We start from the raw sequence: 17,052 nt of genomic DNA, 5'->3' as shown, positions 1-17,052 counted from the left end.
TTGGGCTATTTTACATGAAACGCTTATTGATTCAGACTACTCTTGCGGGAATAAGTACAGTACAATTCGATCCAGAGATCATCTACAAACGACTGGGAGGTGATTTTGGCGATTGGGTGTGTTTTACAAATTGGCTGAATTGCAGATTGTGTTCTGAAGGAGACGCTTTCGTGACTAGAATGACGTGTGAGACGGATTGAAGTGAAGGGAGGATAACGGTATTACACTTTGACAGCATGAGATCGAGCTTTATAAGCTTTAATCACACATTGTTCAACCCTATTGCAAAACACGATGTAAGCTGATGTGAATACTTTTGATTGCCGAGGTCACAAAAGCTTACCTTTGCTTGACCAGCATCATTACACCTTGTTGCACTAGACCTTTTACCAATTGACCTTCCAAACCAGTATACAAAGTTCTGATTCCACCTCTTCTAATGATTCTTAAAAGTGTATTTAACATTCCCGCTTTTCTTTGTTGTACTTGGTTTGATTTACCTTTACCTTTATCGTCATTACCACCACCTGATTGAGATAACACTTTAATGAGTACCAAAGGGTATAATGGTAAAGTGGCTAATGCATTTGATAATGCACCTAACAGGAAAGTGATTATAGCAGGTGGATGAGTTTGATTTTTATATTTCGTTTTGGAAAGTATTAGTCGAACTAGAACGGAGTGTATATAGAGTGTTAAAGAGGGTAATAAGGTTAATGGAATAGTAGGTTTTAAACCTGAGAATAATCCTTGAACACCTGATTCTTTATGAATAAGTCGAAGCGTTTGATATAATGATAATTTGATATTTTTATTTTTATTATCAGTTTCATGTTCATGTTCATGTTCATGTTCATGCTCAGATTCGATTTGTTGTTTGACGCAAACTGTTGAAATGGGTAAACTAATTCCTTTTGATATCAAACCACTTAAGATACCAATTAACAATTCTTCAATCCCACTTGTTTTCTGTATTTGAGGAAGGATATCTGATGCTTTGGAGTTTAATCCACCTATTCCTGCTGGAGATGATCTGATACTGCCATTTCCAGTTCCATTTCCGTTGGTGGCAGTGGAAGTGGTACTGGGAAGGGATGGATGATTAGAGTGATAGACGTGTAAACCTTTTTGTAATGATGTATAAGTGTAGAAATATAAGAAGTTGGATAATAACGTTGAAATCGTATCTGCCTCTAAACCAGAATACAATCTGGTCATATAATCTCTTTTAGATAAAAGATGTGATAGTGTTTCACCAAGATTCACTAGTAGGAAACACACATTGATTTCAATGCCAAGTCAGCGGGATTTCTTCTTTTCATCATCAGGTGTACGGTGTACGGTGTACGGTGGAGAAACGATGAGTCGAGTTCATTCTTATCATATGTCGAATATTTGCCCAGAATACTTACATCGCTCTGAATGTGGTTTTCTGGCATTATGTTGCATTCGAGTGGTAGCCAAATCAAGTGGATAAACAATCGCGTTTCCCACTGCCGAGCTGATGGTCATGAAAAGTCCCAATTAGCTTTCATGTCATTCGTTGCGATATGACAAGTAGGGATTGGCTCACCCCAAGGCTCCCGAAGTAGCTTGGAGAAAAGGTGGAAGTGTCGAGTTCATCTTTGCTGTTCTGTTATAATGAAGTGGTCAGTGTGAGATTGCAGACTACAAGTCGAGGGGAGTGAGAATAAGCAAGAGATATCAACGAGGTGACTTCCTCATTTTATACGAGTAAGTTGTGGATGCACGCGGTCGATCGATTCGTTCATCCCGGCGGAGTTAATAACCGGTCAAAAAGAAAAGGGAATCATTCCATCGTCAATCATTTAACCATCTAAGATTGAATTTTGAACAACAACAAAACAAATTTCCGTGTCATTACTATTCTTGATAAAGGATCATTTCGATCTGTCGATCTGACAATCATGTGTCCTACGTAAGATAGCATGAGTATGACTCTCACACGCGATGGATAAAGGTAAGAAGAAAGTGATTCTGTCAGAAATGACAGAAGAGGAAAAAGTAGCCGCGGAAGCTAGGCAAAGGAGTTTCGAAAGGAGTTTTGCTGGTCCTAGTGTCGGTAAAGCTGGTACGTGTCTTCTCCTCGTCTGATCGGAACTGAAGAGAAGAGTGGTATGTAGCTGATTCTATGAGCTGGTGAATAGGGCTAACGAGGGATCAGACTGGTCAGTTTAATTGGAATCACGATAGCTAGATGCTTAACTGATACAGTCTTGATTTAATAGAGATCAATAAGATCATAGCTGAATCATCAAAAGTAGGTTGATCGTCGGTGTGGATATCCTTTTGCTAACGAGTACTGTAGGGCTCTAAGTGCGTATCCTGACCAAGACTAACATCGGTGGACCAGGGCTTATCAAACATCGCCTATAGATACTACAACAATCAAGTGAGGAAAGACGCAGAACTTACAGAAAAGATAGAATGGTATAGGGCAAAGGTGCGTTCATCAAGTTTACTAGCTATCTGGAAGTGATTACACATAGAAGAGAGCTGATCGAATGGATGATGCCCAGAGAGACGAGCTTATGAAGATGGCCAATGTAGAAAGGCTAGAAACGGAAGCTGAACGAATCGTAAGCTCACTACGGAAGTCGACTGCATCCCATCTCACTGATACCTCTTATCTCCTAGCTGGTGGAAGTCGAATCGACAAGAGATTTGTCTCAAGTTATAGTCCACGTAGATATGGATGCTTTTGTGAGTTCATCTGCAGATAGTTCAAAGGGAAATGTTCAATGTGAAAGCTGATTTCTTGGAACTCAATTAGTACGCATCGGTAGAGGTACAGCGAGATCCTTCATTGAAAGGCAAAGCGTTCGGCGTAGGACAGGGTGTATTGACTACCGCTTCTGTGAGGCCAAAACTCTCTATCAACCTCGAAGTGATATATCGTCGTAAGCTTGAGAATACGCTGAATGCGTCAGACTTTATAGTACGAGGCAAGGACTTATGGTTGTCGCTCTGGTATGGCTGGTTTCATAGCCAAGAAATTATGTCCGCATATAATCTTGTGAGCAATCTGTGTTGAATTGGCACTTTGATCGTCATGCATGATCACTTGTTAATTGAGCGATGTGAGGCTGATTGAGTGGATTCAGAACCTCAATGCATTTTGACCTTTATATTGCCGCTTCGAAAGCTGTACGAGCAGTTCTGATTCAGGTAAGCAAGCTAAACGATTTTGCTGTGATTATCTTAAGCTGACGAGTCGGTTATCAAGTACGACGAAAATCTCATGATGGCGAGTCTCGACGAAGGTTACCTCAAGTACGTATGACCTCTTTTCAAAGGAAGCATCGACGAACGAGCTGATAGGTTTCTTTTGAAGTATTACACCATACATGACAACACACAACATGACAGCTTCAGAAGTGATAACCCAGTTACGAGCAGAAGTGGAAACCAAAACTCAACTCACGATATCGGCAGGTATAGCACCGAATAGGATGTTAGCGAAAATCTGTTCAGATAAGAACAAACCAAATGGTCAATATGAGATGGAGTTTGACAGGACCGTGATCACTAAATTCATGAGAGATCTACCTGTCAGGTAAGACATCATCACACCATACCGTCAGTCTCCTCAAAGTACAGAGCTGATTGCGGAATGATTTGGGCAAATAGGAAAATACCTGGATTTGGAAGAGTTACGGAAAGGTGTTTGGAAGGTCTAGGCGTGGAGGTAAGTATACAGTACTTCAATATGGTAGTAACTGATAACAACCCACCCTAGACTTGCGGCGACATATATTCACATAGAGCAGAATTACTAGTCATGGACCATTGGTTTGGGTTTCGCGGCTTGTGGTGAGTCAGTCGTGGTCTCCCAATGCCCTAATAACAGCCAGAAAAGCTGACAGCAATATAGCAAAGCATACCTTGGTATAGCTGATAATTCCGTCGCTCCAGGTAAAAGAGAAGAACGGAAGAGTGTTGGAGTTGAGAGGTGAGCTGTTTTCTTGTATGTGCATGATGATTGACTGCTAAAAGCTCTATCTGCAGGACTTTTCGCGAGAAGATGGATGATGAAGATATCCTCAATGAACTTGCTAGTATATCCGAAGAGCTGGAGAAGGATTTGGAGAGACTGCAGTACGCAGGAAAGACCGTTACAGTGAAATACAAAGTGAGCCACGTCGTGCACGACTATCGGCAAATAACCGAGGAGAGATAAGCTGATACACATCATTCGATAGCTCCATACATTTGAGAGTGAGTTGCATGAAATACCATGTATGCAACGTGCCGCAATTGACATTCTGCCCAGACAAGACAAGAGCCAAGTCTGTCCCAAAGTACATCAATACTAGCAAAGATATCCTACCGATCGCTCTTGAACTGATGAGACGAGAGCTGCCTGTCCGAATACGATTACTAGGCTTGAGATTATCGACCCTCAAAGATCTCACGGTATTCGATAAGGGTATCAAGGGTGTAAGTTTACACAGACACTGAAGCGACTGAATGCTGATTGTAAAGCACAGTTCTTCACTTCACCAAGTAAAAAACGACCGAGAGACACCGAGAGTGAAGCTGGACCCTCACGTCAAGCTACGCCTACATCCGAATTGATGAGAATGGAAGAGGAAGATAAAGCCACGATGATAGATATGACTGATCTCGACGATGATATGGATTCTCCCGCAATCAGTGAATCGGAAGATTCTTCCATCACCAATACAACTGGAAAAAGGAAAAGTCTATCAACCAATACACATTTGCTGGGGCCTATTTGTCCTATCTGCAATAAAGCTTTAGGTCCTTCAACGTCAAATCAAGGACTGAATGATCATATAGATTGGTGTTTGAATAAAGATGCGATACAAGAAGCGAGTAAGAAAACTCCGAAAAAGATGAAAATAGAAAAGAAAGGTATAGGTGATGATACCATTTCGAGGACTGTTGAAAGTAAGAAGAAAGGAGGCGGGAATGGGACGAAAGGCACGATGTTGAATTGGTTGAAGAAGACCTGATTCGACGTGGTGGAGGTGGAGTGAGGTACTGTACTATCAATTGCATGTCTACGTTTCCGTCACAGCATATCATACTCATATAAATCTACTATTATACAGAACTCTGTTTCTGTTGTCTGTCGAGTCAGTAATGTTGTACTTTTTTGATCAATGCATCGACTAATCGCATCAAGAGTCCAGGCCATGAAGAAGATATTTCAACCTGTGTTTTATGTTCATGCACAACCCTAAAATACATTAGAAAGGTTGAGATGTTCCAGGTTGATGCAAAGGGGAGTTAGTTAGATCAACTTCTCGGCAATACGCGTCATCTAGATTCGCAATTCTCAAATTCGCAGTTAGGGGGTGGCATCGTACACTCTCCCCTCGTTTCGTATTCATCTGGGCATTGTGGAAGATCGACCGAAAACACATGTCACTTGCATGCCAGTATATACCCAATATACGACCAAGTCATACATCGATTATACCTTGACGTGGAGCAGGATGTTTTATAGGTGAGGATTTCAGAATGGTGATTTTATTTCCGACATTACGACTCTGTAATGAACTGAATTGAATATCAGTTTATATTTGTTACCCTTAATTTTTGAGATGATCTTTTTATAATACTTGATTTTTACTTGAAGTGGTAATTTCACGACGCGTGTAGCTTTTCAAAGCATTATTGAAGCAGGTCCAGGCTTGTTATACATTTATTGTATGTGTGTGATTTTGTGATTTGTGACGGAGAGAGTGTGTGGAAAAGTAAAAATCAACCAATTGAGCACGGATCGTGACTTTTTTATGATTATATGACATATTAATTGACATATCATATATTTAATGTTCATACATGAGGTTACTACATAACATTACATTATCACATTCACTTTCCACTCCCATCATCCGTAATCCTTCTTTTTCAATCAATCACTCATTCATTCGTTCTTATTCTGATTTCATTCTGGATAAAGTGTCTCATAGCATATATACCCTCGGTTGAAGTTACACTCACACGTACTCCTGTCTTTTGATCGAGCTAATTAGCGGAATTCATTTCGCCCATCACTGCCTTACCGTGTAAGTAGATTGGTCCTTCAACTATCTTTCATTCCCTCTCATCCATCTGGAAGATCGCCTTTGAAACACTTGTAAAGACGCGTGCTCATTCAACTCCCCACACAGCTTGACTCCATCCCATCGTTCACAGCACAATGTCATCTTCCAGAGGATCACCCGTAAAAGGATATGCTCTTCAAGACAAAGAGAATATACCACCACCACCACCACCACCATCAGGACAGCCAGGTTTAGGTTTGATGAAATTATCATCATCATCATCTTCTTCTGCTTCTTCATCTTCTGGTTCAGTGAAACTACCTCCTATAAGGGATATACACGCGACTCCAAAACCATCCAATCAATCGAATTTACCTCCTACGCCAAATACGACCAGACAAGATCTTAATCTTATCACACCCATTCAGCCACGTATATTACATCAACCTATGAATACATCTACATCAATTCAAGGTCAGAATTACGCGACTTTCAACCATAATGTTTCTCAAACAATTCCACATGCTCATCATCAGTCTCATTCTCATTCTCATTCTCATTCCCATCCTCATTCTTATATGATGACGCCTCATACCATCAAACCCATAGGTCAGGTTATTCAAAACAATTTCCCACCGTCATCTATCTTGGCTTTTGACGAAAAACATCAATCTCATCAAAAAGACCAGAACGTTGGATTGGATTCTCACTCAGCACGTATACAACAAACTCCTTGCCCTAGACCATCCACTTCACTTGCTATATCTTCTGCAGGCAAGAAGAAGCTTCATCCACCTAACGGTACTCCACTTGAAACACCTATATCAAAATCGTCATTCAATATCGGTTATTCGAATGCCCCGCCAAACATCACCCCTTTGAGAACTCCAGTTTCAGTCTTGTCGACACGAACAATGGGTCGATCAATCTCTACGCCAACTTTCCCCATGAATGCTTTACCAATGAGCGCGCCATATACACTGTCGAACAGATCAGCCGCCAGCACCAGATATTCTCCATCAGCCGAATCTCAAAGGTCTTCATCTGTATCTCGTACAGGCCCAAGAGGGAGAGCCACATCTTTCTCTCCTTCACCTACTCCCTCTTCACCTTCGCCGATTGAGCTATCAGGTATTCAGCCTCCCGCTGCATTCCCTGGACCTTATCCCACCGCTTATACGCGTAAAGATCCCGTCCCTTCTGACGAGGGAGAACCAGAATCAGAGAACAAGCGAAGCGGTCGCCAAGGTGCTCCTAGCTGGAATCCATGGGATTACGTTCTTGGAGAAGTTCCAGGTGGTGAACTGGGTCCCAATTCAACGCCTGTCAAAGAGTGTGACGATGGCAAAGGAAACAAGATTAGAAGGAGATTCACCAAAAGGGAATTAGAAGCACTCGAAGTTCTCTGGAGTATCACGAAGAGTCCAAGCAAATATGAAAGGCAAAGATTAGGTGCATGGTTAGGAGTAAAGACAAAGCATATCACCGTCTGGGTAAGCTTCAACTGTGCTTCATCTGCCATGATCGCGGTCACTGACCACCTCCCTCCTTGAACAGTTCCAAAACCGACGACAAGAAGAAAAACGATACCGTCGAGAAGGAGCACCTGTTGAACCTCCTCCCCCGTCTCGGTCCAACCGAGGCACTTTCGATCCCGTTACTGGCAAATGGCGACCAGTCCCTCTGTCTTGCATTTCCGGACTTCAACCTCCTCCTGAAGAGAAATCCGCAGTCGTTCGTTCTATCAGTGTTGGTGATCTCACCAGGGACATGTATTTCGAAGCCCATCCTCACAGTGAAGCTCATTTGCCTACCCCTACACCTGCTTCGGGACGATCATACACGACCCAAGATAATGTCACTCCGCTTCCTAAAAGAGGTATGAACAGCTCTCTTGACAACGTGCTTGAAGCTAGAGAAAGTGAATATGGCGAGAGCAGAAAACGGCAATACAGACGAGCCAGCGGGGATGTCCTGATCAGAGGTGAAGGTCAAGACAAGCATAGAGAGCTCTTGGCTCTCATTCCTAGTGATCCTCCTTCTATGGATTTATCAGAGTTCGCCATTGACGAAGACAATGATGAAGAAGAAGAAGAAGAAGAAGAGAACGACTCTCCTAAAAGAAAGCCTTTGGGTAGTAATGGCGGAGCGATGGGTCTTGACAGAATGCTTAACGGTCCCTCTACTGCGGGTTTAGGCCGAGCCGCTTCACTCGACATTCTCGCTTCGGCCCCTCGAACTAAAGGCAAATATTGGTCATTGAAATCCAACAGCAACAACAATGGTCCACTCCAACCTCGATCTATGAACAGTCCATTGGGTGCCATCAATCCTAATATCCCCAACAAACGACCCATCCTTGCTCCTTTAGGTGAAGGCGCGTTGAAGCGATCCGCATCGCCTTTCTCCCAAACTATTCCACCTAAACGCGCTAGAATCGACGGATCACGTCACAGACCTACATCGACATTCAAACATAAAGATTCAGATCTGCGATCGAGGAATTCCGCAGTTTTGGAATCACCCACAACTTCCTCAGGCAAAGATTCCAATTCCAACAACGATAAAGATGAAAGAGGTGAGATGAAAACGCCTGGTTTTACTAGGAGTTTCTCATTCTCATCCAACATGAGTGATGGTGTGGCAATCACACCTGATAACGCTGTATTAGCAAGAAAACGATCCGATGAAAACAACAACGATAAGCAAACTAAAGACGCTACAGAAAAACAAAAAGAAAGAGAAAGAGACGCTGAGGTTCTTGGTGCAGCTGAAAAATTGTTACAACTTCTTGGTGGAGCATAACCCATCTTGAACATGAATAACCTCCATGCTTGATGTATACTAGGAGGAAGACAGTGCAGAAGGGGAACGCAAAAGGAAGAATGAAGGATTAAGAGCATTTTTCGTGTGATTTATAGATATAAAATAATTCTGAATCAAAGTAATTATGAAGAGATGAACGTTCATGCCATGCCTTTCACATGAGTATTGCTTGCGAATGAATTCTTGTACGTGAGCTGCTTTACAGGGGAGTGTGGGGACGATAGGGGGCTTTTGTGTGCATGATCGTAGGGCAAGAGATAGATGGATAATGAGGATGTCGGATGTCAAGGTGAAATTGCACGCGTGACGATGACGACACGGCAAATTCCCTGTGCCGGCAAGCGAACCATTCAAAATGACATATTGTATTCAGAACTTATTCAACCTTCAGCTGTACTTTTCTATCGTACTCATAACGTTCATAACGAGGATTGAGCAACACGAACAAATCGTTACTCACTGTATTGGTAAATTGATCCTTTTGGACACGCGACTACTCCACTCAAGTGAGATTGAAGAGATTGTTTCCGACTAAATATGGGATTTTGGACGACTCTTATAACTTGGATTAGTTTTCAATGGAACGCAGCTTTACATGCTGGACTCCCATTGGTTTTCTGGGTAAGACCTCGTTGGTCCGTAGATGATATTCCTGATCAAAGTGGTAAAGTGAGTATTGATACGTGTCATACGCTGTGTCGAGACGATCTCTTCGTCATTTGTCCTCATGCCATCTTTGCTATGAAACCTGAAGTGACCTCCTGTTTCTTGGCTTTTGAGGTTTCTTCTTCATGATCAGATCTCACCTCGTTCCCTCCCATTTTTCACTCAGTTTCCTTGTCCAGTATACATCCACGCTGACCTTTCATCCAGGTTGTACTAGTAACAGGTGGTAACTCAGGTGTAGGATACGCGACCTCACTGGCATTTTACAATGCAGGTGCCAAAGTGTATCTAGCATGCAGGAACGAAAAATCAGCAAAAGAAGCTATTGAACAAATCCAAAAAGGTGCTGTGAAAACCATGGCAGGATACGAGTATCATAACCAGAAAAAAGATGGGAATAGGCAAAAAGGATCTTTGGAATTCATACAACTGGATTTGACTGATTTGGAAAGTGTCGATAATTGTGCTGAAGAATTCTTAAAGTGAGCATCCGCCTTATATATATGATTTGGAAGGATATGATGAGAGGAAAAGTGATGGCATGAGTGAGACTTCTGAGAAGGTTTCATGTTGACACTGACAATGACTCTTGTTTGCTTTGGTGTTAATAGGAAAGAAGATAAATTGGATGTTCTCTTTGGTAATGCTGGAATCATGGCTACGTGCGTATTGAAACTCTCATGATCATTCCGGAAGGGGTAAACTGACTATGTGAATTTGTGTTATTAGACCTGAGGGATTATATACCAAACAAGGATACACCCTTCAATTCGGTACCAACGTGAGTGACCTTCCCTCAAATCATTTAGCAGTCATCGTTCAGTACTGACGTAAGTGAAATAGGTAATTGGACATCAACGATTAATATCACTGCTTCTTCCACTTTTACTCACCTCACCTCCCACTCATCCTAGTCGAGTTATCATGACGACTTCAGCAGGTCACGCAATGGCACCTTCATCAGGAGTAGATTATAAATCCGTTGTGAGAGATTCGTCTGATCCAATTACAGGAGAAGATCAAGATCCAAAGCAAGGTAAAAACGAATATGGCAGTTGGGTTGAATACGGTCAATCAAAATGGGGAAATATAGCTATTTCAAAATACCTTCATAACGCTTATGGTAGACAAGGTAGATTAATCAGTGTTGCTGTTCATCCCGGTGAGTGTTGAGTCCTATCAAATGACTTTTTCTTCTTTGCGAATGTATGAATGATCAACTGATTCGTGAATGGAAATATAGGTTTGGTAGCTACCAATTTGGCATCTCATTTCTCTTTGGTTCCGTATCTTGTCAAACATGTATCTTGGATCACTGTGAGTCCTTCACCACCATTGACCGCTTCTCCTTCTCACGGCACAAACTGAATAACCGATTTCTACCTAGCCATTCATCACTCGGACAGGCGCTGTTGGAGCTGTCAACCAAGTCTGGGCAGCTACAATACCCGACCATGACGCAAGATGGATAAGCGGTGAATATATAGTCCCGTATAAAAGTATCGGAATACCTAGACCTGATTTACAAGATGATGAGAAAGTCGAACAAGTTTGGAATTGGTGTGAAGAGCAAGGGAGGAAAAGGGTGTAAATAGGGGTACTGCAGAAGCGAATTGGATTCGAAAGATATACACAGCAGATTTTAATAAAAACCAGGCAACCTTGAAAAGGTTCGAAAGAAAACTAGATCAATATTCACATACAAATTTGTCTTATTAATACCATGCAAAGCAATCATAGTGCACTAGTAGCTACAATATCCTTTATCCTCCTTGAAATGTATTCGAAATCGTCACATGCCTTTTTGATATATTCTGGATCATTCTGATCTTCCATGTGTCCTATAGTGGCAGTTTAGCGATTCATGGTAGACCATATCAAAATGCTTGGAAGACCACTTACCTTCTGGTACTTCCATAGTGAAAGAATGAGCGTATTCGTCGAAATGATCATGGTGCGGTATAGGAGTTTCAGCGCTTATCGGTCGTCCGAGCTGTGAGAAGCAGGTTCTTAGCGTTCGGAATCTCGTCAAAGGGGGAGAAAGAGACGGGGGTGGGGGGAAGAGAATAGAGAGAGAAGAAAGAGAAGAGGGTTCAGAGAAGAGAAGAGAGAAAAGAGAAAAGTGAGATGAGAGAAGAGAGAAGAGACGGATATCTCACCAGAGTAGAAGTAACAGTCGCCCAAGCTCTAGCTGAGTTTGGATGATTATAGCCCCCGCCCCCTGTGAAACAAGTTTTCTTTTTCCAATTCTTGATTTTTTCAATACACCAGTTCATTCCGCCTTGATCGTGTACTGACCAATTACCATATTGACCTACTCTATCATTCGGTAAGCCATCTGAACCTAATTGTACCATTATATAATCTGGATTCCATTCTTTCACTATAGGTTCAACGCATCCGTCCCATATTTTCTTGTATGTCCTGGAAGAAGGATACGCTTTCAGAGGTATGGCCAAAGAGAAAGGTGTAGGGTGGCGAGGAGATGTCAATTCTGACCATGAGGTTGAAGGTGGATAAAACCCCGTGGAAGAATGATGGATTGAAAATGTCAGTACAGAAGGTGGTTTGATCGGTGGGTTTGTCGGCTTTGACGCTGATGTTGACGTTGTTGTTGTTGTTCTTGTGGCTGGATCCGGATACGTTTTGGTAGAATGAAATGCAGATGAGACTCCATCTGAATAGTGTAAATCTAAATCTAAATATAGTATTCTAGGTGACCTCGTGCTGACGGTCCTCTTTCTCTTTTTGCTTTGAGTGTGAACTTGATCTTGACTTTGTTCTACAGCTTGGCTTACACCTTGATTCTCATCTTGACCAATCGATGATGAGGGAGTAGGAGATGAAGACGATGATGATGTGAGAGGTATTTTTCCTTCCTTTGATATTAGTAATAAACCCAAAACTAAGTCATTCACATAACAGAAACCACCCGCTTGAGATTTCTTGGCATGATGTCTTCCACCGTCCCAACAAATGACGAAATCACTCTTATCTTCCACCAACAGTTTACATGCCGTGGATGTTGATGAAGCTATCATGGATATATATCGAGGTAAAGATGGGAATATTGGGTTATCATGTGATAGATTGAATCCGTCAAGATGTTCATTCGAATTCGATCTTGATTCTTTGTTGGTTCGTGCTCTCTTCGTGGGACGTTCTCTTTCTTTCAAAGTAGGAGATCGTGGTGCAGTAGGATCACGAGCTGGTGGTGATGTGGCTCTACTAGTCATCAAAGCATCTACGAACGTCAAAGTGGAGTCAACAGTCATGTATCACAATTCATAATGGAGCAACAACGCCTGACTTACCGACATAAGCTTTGTCATGGTATTTCAATAAACAATCCTCCATACCCAGACTCTCATCAGGTGCAACCACAGTGGCTTTCCTACTACACTCTCCGTTTTCCAAATCATCGTTCCCGTCCACCGACGTGGCTTCAATATCGAGGAGATCCAAGGCTCGAATCAAGCCATGGACCATACTTGATCGACCGATATTGGAAGGAAGATCGTCGGAAACATCTTGAAGTTCTTGAGACCAGATATAAGACACCCTCGGAGCGCTTTCGGAGCCCATTTTTACGATGATACACCTTGTAGGTGTCGCTGAGCTATAGTATAGACCAACTGGACTCAATGAACGCTATAGGTCAGCAGCTCTGTATAACAATATGTAGCTGATCATTTTTGGCTTCGTAATGTTCACACTTTTCTTTCGACGCGACTGATCATTCCAAAGGTACCTCGTAATCCTAGAAAAAACATTACAAAATAGATTCTAATGAGATTAGAAAAGTAAACCTAATGAATCTGTGTACAATTCCGTAATGGGATTAAGATTCTCGGGTATATCACATGACCGGAAGGTCCGGCCGGTGGTTTCATACTTTGTGATTGAGTGAGATCTCATGACCTTTCTTTGATTGTTTATGCAAAACCCATGCGATTGCTTTTCAGACTTAGCAAGTCTATTTCATTACATTGAGCAACGACAAATCATCAAAACAAAATTATGTATCTCTCGTTCGGTTCAAGTCGACCTACACCCATAGAATCATAGAAGATGTCCAGGACTCTACGCCCCTCAATACACCTGTACAAACATACTCAGATACGTCGATATGCGATTCAAGCCCAAGCTGATCATACCAACAAAGGGACATCGAGCTCTGCTCCTCCAACACGTCAATCTAGATCTGCTCCAAGTATAAATCCATCTCCTCCCACCACTGAAGAACCCTCTTTGGGTGAAAGTCCGTTATTCTTACATACTTCAGAAGAGGTAAGTGGGTGTTAGCTACCTAAATGGCCTGAATCAGCTGATCGATCTCAACTTGCTTTGCATTCCCTCGTCCATGCTTGATATAAATCCACTGTATCACCATCCACTCACTCTTTTGCTTCTCGACGCTTCGCTCGAATACACGGCACAGGCGTTGGCTACACCAGGGTTGAGGTTCACCGATGGACATGGACTGAGGGGTCCCACCGGCAAAGGCAGGCAGACTAGACGGATGAACTTATATCAGGCTATAAGGGATGCTTTGGGGTGAGCTATAGAACCATTAGATAGGTCGTGCTAAGTACCTCACAGAACCGCTCTAGCTACAAACCCTAGAGCGTTCGTGTTTGGTGAAGATGTCCAAACTGGGGTGTTCAGATGTACGACTGGACTAGTGGATGAATTCGGTGAGTCTTACGGATTATACTATATTTGAAAGATATCTGTTCAAACCTGATGATCGAGCTCGCACAATCATATCGCCAAGTTCTGCGCTGAGGTTCTAGCTGGATGTTTATAGGCAAGAAGAGAGTCTTCAACACCCCTCTTACAGAACAAGGAATAGCAGGTTTCGGTATTGGTTTAGCCAGCGTTGGAGCTACCGCAATAGCAGAGATCCAATTTGGCGATTATGTAAGTCGTTCCGGTTGCTCCGCATACATAAGTACTGATACACCATGATCAGATATTCCCTGCATTCGATCAATTAGTCAATGAAGCTGCTAAACAGCGATATGCAAGTGGAGGCGCATATCCCCTTGAAGGTGGATCGTTGACCATCAGGGCACCAATAGGAAGTGTAGGACATGGTGGTCTGTATCACTCCCAGTCACCAGAAGTGAGTTCACCTCATCCGAGGCCTCGAATGATACTTTTAATGTTGAATAGCTGACAGAATCGGTTGATCAGGGCTTCTTTCTCGGTGCCGCAGGAATCAAGGTCATCATTCCACGTTCACCGATTCAAGCTAAAGGATTGCTCTTAGCAGCTATAAGAGATCCAAATCCCATCTTAGTGTTCGAACCTAAGATATTATACAGAGCGGCTGTGGAAGAAGTACCAACCGATGATTATACTTTACCTATTGGTCAACCTGAGGTAGTTAGAGAAGGGACTGATTTGACTGTGGTGGCATATGGTACACCTCTTCATATCTGCTGTGAGTTATCCTCAGTTATCGTGTAACATAGTAAGATCAAAAATGATGTTCTTGAGACAGTACGTGCAATCGAACTAATCAAATCACCACCTCCATCACTTGTGCAATTTCTACCGCCCGCTCTTCGTCCGCCAAATCCAGCTCCTTCAATCCAGGTTATCGATCTTCGAACTATCTCACCTATGCCTTTTGGTGCTTTGACAGAAGCAACCAAGAAAACAGGCAGAATGGTCATTGTACACGAAGCTGGGAAATCCGGTGGAGTAGGTAACGAGTTGGCCGGAGAGATGGGAAGAAGAGCGTTTGAGTATTTGGAAGCTCCCATTGGACTTGTCAGTGGATGGGAGTAAGTGGAAAACCCCCCCAGGAGAAGGGGCAAAACAACTGATCCTGGAATGTCACGTTAGTACACCCGTTCCACTGACGTTTGAGAAGTTTTATCAACCAGACGTAATCAGGGTATTTGATAAAATAGTTGAAACGTTATCGTATTAGAGTGGAGTCGATCATGGAATCGGATATGTTGTATTGTAATCAAAGTGACGTGCATGTATATTACAAAGATGTTGTACACACGAAAATTCATGATACAAGAGAGCTGAAAGCTTGGCCCAGAGAAGTGATTTAGAATACTAGCGGAAAGGAGCATTTATTAGCACTATATGTCGCAAGACTGCTTCAAAACTTACTAGCATGAACCGCTTCAGAAGCAATTGCGCTTCCTGCACCGAATCCAATACCAGTGGTGAAGGCTGTACCGAGCTGAAAGCATTTCAGTATAAAGCGACACATGGCCATTTAGCAGGTCCACTAACCTGACCGCCAATTTTACCGAATTTGTTATCTTTATGCGGGGGTTGCTGTATCATTGCCCCACCTTGAACTTGTTGTTGATGTGACATGATCTGCATCTGACCCTGCGAAGGCTTTTGATCATAGTATCCTTGAGCTGAGCCTTGGTATGGTACCATCATTTGTGGTTGCTGTTGTGGTGGTGGTGGTGGAGGGGAAGAGTAATATGGTATAGGTGGACTATGGGATGGATCAGCTTTCCATATCGGGTCGAGGTCCAAATGGAGCTTACATTTTCTCGATGTAATTTGAAGGGAATAGACCTGATCTTGGTAGTGGTACTGAATGACCATTGGGTTGAACTCTTCCTCTGTACCATTGATCGTTGACTGAAAGATGCTCGGTATTTAGTCTCTTTCTAGAACAAAAGGATAAGTACTTACCTTCTTCATCAACTATAATGGTATCTCCACTTCTGAACTGTAAATCATCTGCTTCCTGAATGCTATATGTATTAGTACATGACAAGTGAAAAACAGGATGAAACATACGGCACCGCTAAAATCCCACAACGCTTTTGCTCTGATCTCAGCAGGCCGACCTCGAGGCGGTAGAGTTGGGGCTTGATTGGTATGGGCTGGTGGTTGTTGTAGCTGTGGTTGTGACTGGATTTGTTGATGGTGAGGTTGGGATTGTATTGAATCATCTCTTGCATGTCGCACGGTCCATGAAGAAGGCGAGGAATTGTTCATGTTCAAACCAGCGAAAGAAGTAGTTGGTGACGTCGTTGACAGATTTTGAGCTTGATTCTGGGTCAGACTCGGGAACGGTCCTGTTGGAGGAGGTAGTCTCTGTCTTATCACTGAGGCATCTGAAGAACTGATGATTGAGAGTGATTCCAATAAAGCTATCGATGAGATTGTCTGATTGATCAAATGGGAAGCGAAGGCTTGTGCGGATTGTTGTGAAGACATCCCGGCGGTAGTTGCTTGCTATTGTTTATGAAGTGAGATATTGCCAGACGAGAGAACAGGATGTCGGTGTTATGAAGGATGATATGTATCACGGGCGAAGCACTGTTTTCTCGTCTGAATGAACGTTGAGTTGAAAAGATAAAGGATCTTGTCTTGTTGTTTAAAGTTGAAAGGTGTATGTATACACATAGCTATTTCACACCGCACAGATCACCCAAAAATAGGAAATCGCAGCTTGCAGCGGTCACGTTTCAACTTTCTTCAGACCCATACCATTGGTTCCGTCGGAAGTTGCGCTTCCACG

At 42.7% G+C, this 17,052-nt stretch overlaps 7 protein-coding genes across 7 annotated transcripts; 4 read left to right on the top strand and 3 right to left on the bottom strand.

The window, feature by feature from the left end:
• Positions 1-221: 221 nt before the first annotated feature.
• On the bottom strand, positions 222-1,623 carry IL334_003492 (uncharacterized protein; the record flags this gene model as incomplete). The annotated part of the gene is made up of 4 exons (XM_062935222.1): positions 222-279; positions 344-1,265; positions 1,413-1,501; positions 1,574-1,623. The coding sequence occupies 4 exons, from the start codon at positions 1,621-1,623 to the stop codon at positions 222-224; spliced, it is 1,119 nt and encodes a 372-aa protein (XP_062791273.1).
• Positions 1,624-1,971: 348 nt separating this feature from the next.
• On the top strand, positions 1,972-5,000 carry IL334_003491 (uncharacterized protein; the record flags this gene model as incomplete). The annotated part of the gene is made up of 18 exons (XM_062935221.1): positions 1,972-2,092; positions 2,169-2,189; positions 2,250-2,281; positions 2,375-2,464; positions 2,541-2,600; positions 2,659-2,724; positions 2,795-2,878; positions 2,961-3,037; positions 3,126-3,189; positions 3,248-3,294; positions 3,356-3,577; positions 3,652-3,709; positions 3,761-3,834; positions 3,896-3,973; positions 4,030-4,153; positions 4,224-4,239; positions 4,295-4,461; positions 4,512-5,000. 18 exons carry the CDS (start codon positions 1,972-1,974, stop codon positions 4,998-5,000), a joined length of 1,890 nt encoding a protein of 629 aa, XP_062791272.1.
• Positions 5,001-6,196: 1,196 nt separating this feature from the next.
• Positions 6,197-8,846, top strand: IL334_003490 (uncharacterized protein; the record flags this gene model as incomplete). The annotated part of the gene is made up of 2 exons (XM_062935220.1): positions 6,197-7,534; positions 7,599-8,846. 2 exons carry the CDS (start codon positions 6,197-6,199, stop codon positions 8,844-8,846), a joined length of 2,586 nt encoding a protein of 861 aa, XP_062791271.1.
• Positions 8,847-9,404: 558 nt separating this feature from the next.
• Positions 9,405-11,124, top strand: IL334_003489 (uncharacterized protein; the record flags this gene model as incomplete). The annotated part of the gene is made up of 7 exons (XM_062935219.1): positions 9,405-9,536; positions 9,741-10,015; positions 10,145-10,195; positions 10,263-10,314; positions 10,377-10,695; positions 10,777-10,850; positions 10,921-11,124. The coding sequence occupies 7 exons, from the start codon at positions 9,405-9,407 to the stop codon at positions 11,122-11,124; spliced, it is 1,107 nt and encodes a 368-aa protein (XP_062791270.1).
• A 143-nt stretch (positions 11,125-11,267) lies between these two features.
• Positions 11,268-13,118, bottom strand: IL334_003488 (uncharacterized protein; the record flags this gene model as incomplete). The annotated part of the gene is made up of 4 exons (XM_062935218.1): positions 11,268-11,374; positions 11,436-11,526; positions 11,693-12,777; positions 12,848-13,118. 4 exons carry the CDS (start codon positions 13,116-13,118, stop codon positions 11,268-11,270), a joined length of 1,554 nt encoding a protein of 517 aa, XP_062791269.1.
• A 486-nt stretch (positions 13,119-13,604) lies between these two features.
• IL334_003487 (uncharacterized protein) lies at positions 13,605-15,477 on the top strand (the record flags this gene model as incomplete). Its single annotated transcript, XM_062935217.1, has 8 exons — positions 13,605-13,823; positions 13,975-14,090; positions 14,136-14,230; positions 14,344-14,456; positions 14,509-14,661; positions 14,733-14,982; positions 15,043-15,328; positions 15,390-15,477. The coding sequence occupies 8 exons, from the start codon at positions 13,605-13,607 to the stop codon at positions 15,475-15,477; spliced, it is 1,320 nt and encodes a 439-aa protein (XP_062791268.1).
• Positions 15,478-15,606: 129 nt separating this feature from the next.
• IL334_003486 (uncharacterized protein) lies at positions 15,607-16,748 on the bottom strand (the record flags this gene model as incomplete). Its single annotated transcript, XM_062935216.1, has 6 exons — positions 15,607-15,614; positions 15,672-15,744; positions 15,798-16,014; positions 16,067-16,163; positions 16,218-16,272; positions 16,326-16,748. The coding sequence occupies 6 exons, from the start codon at positions 16,746-16,748 to the stop codon at positions 15,607-15,609; spliced, it is 873 nt and encodes a 290-aa protein (XP_062791267.1).
• Between the last annotated feature and the right edge of the window lie 304 nt (positions 16,749-17,052).

The sequence above is a fragment of the Kwoniella shivajii genome, chromosome 4, assembly GCF_035658355.1.
Source record: "Kwoniella shivajii chromosome 4, complete sequence".
NCBI lineage: Eukaryota > Fungi > Basidiomycota > Tremellomycetes > Tremellales > Cryptococcaceae > Kwoniella > Kwoniella shivajii.
The sequence above is the reverse complement of the archived record's forward strand: the minus strand, read 5'-3'. Positions and strand labels throughout refer to the sequence as shown.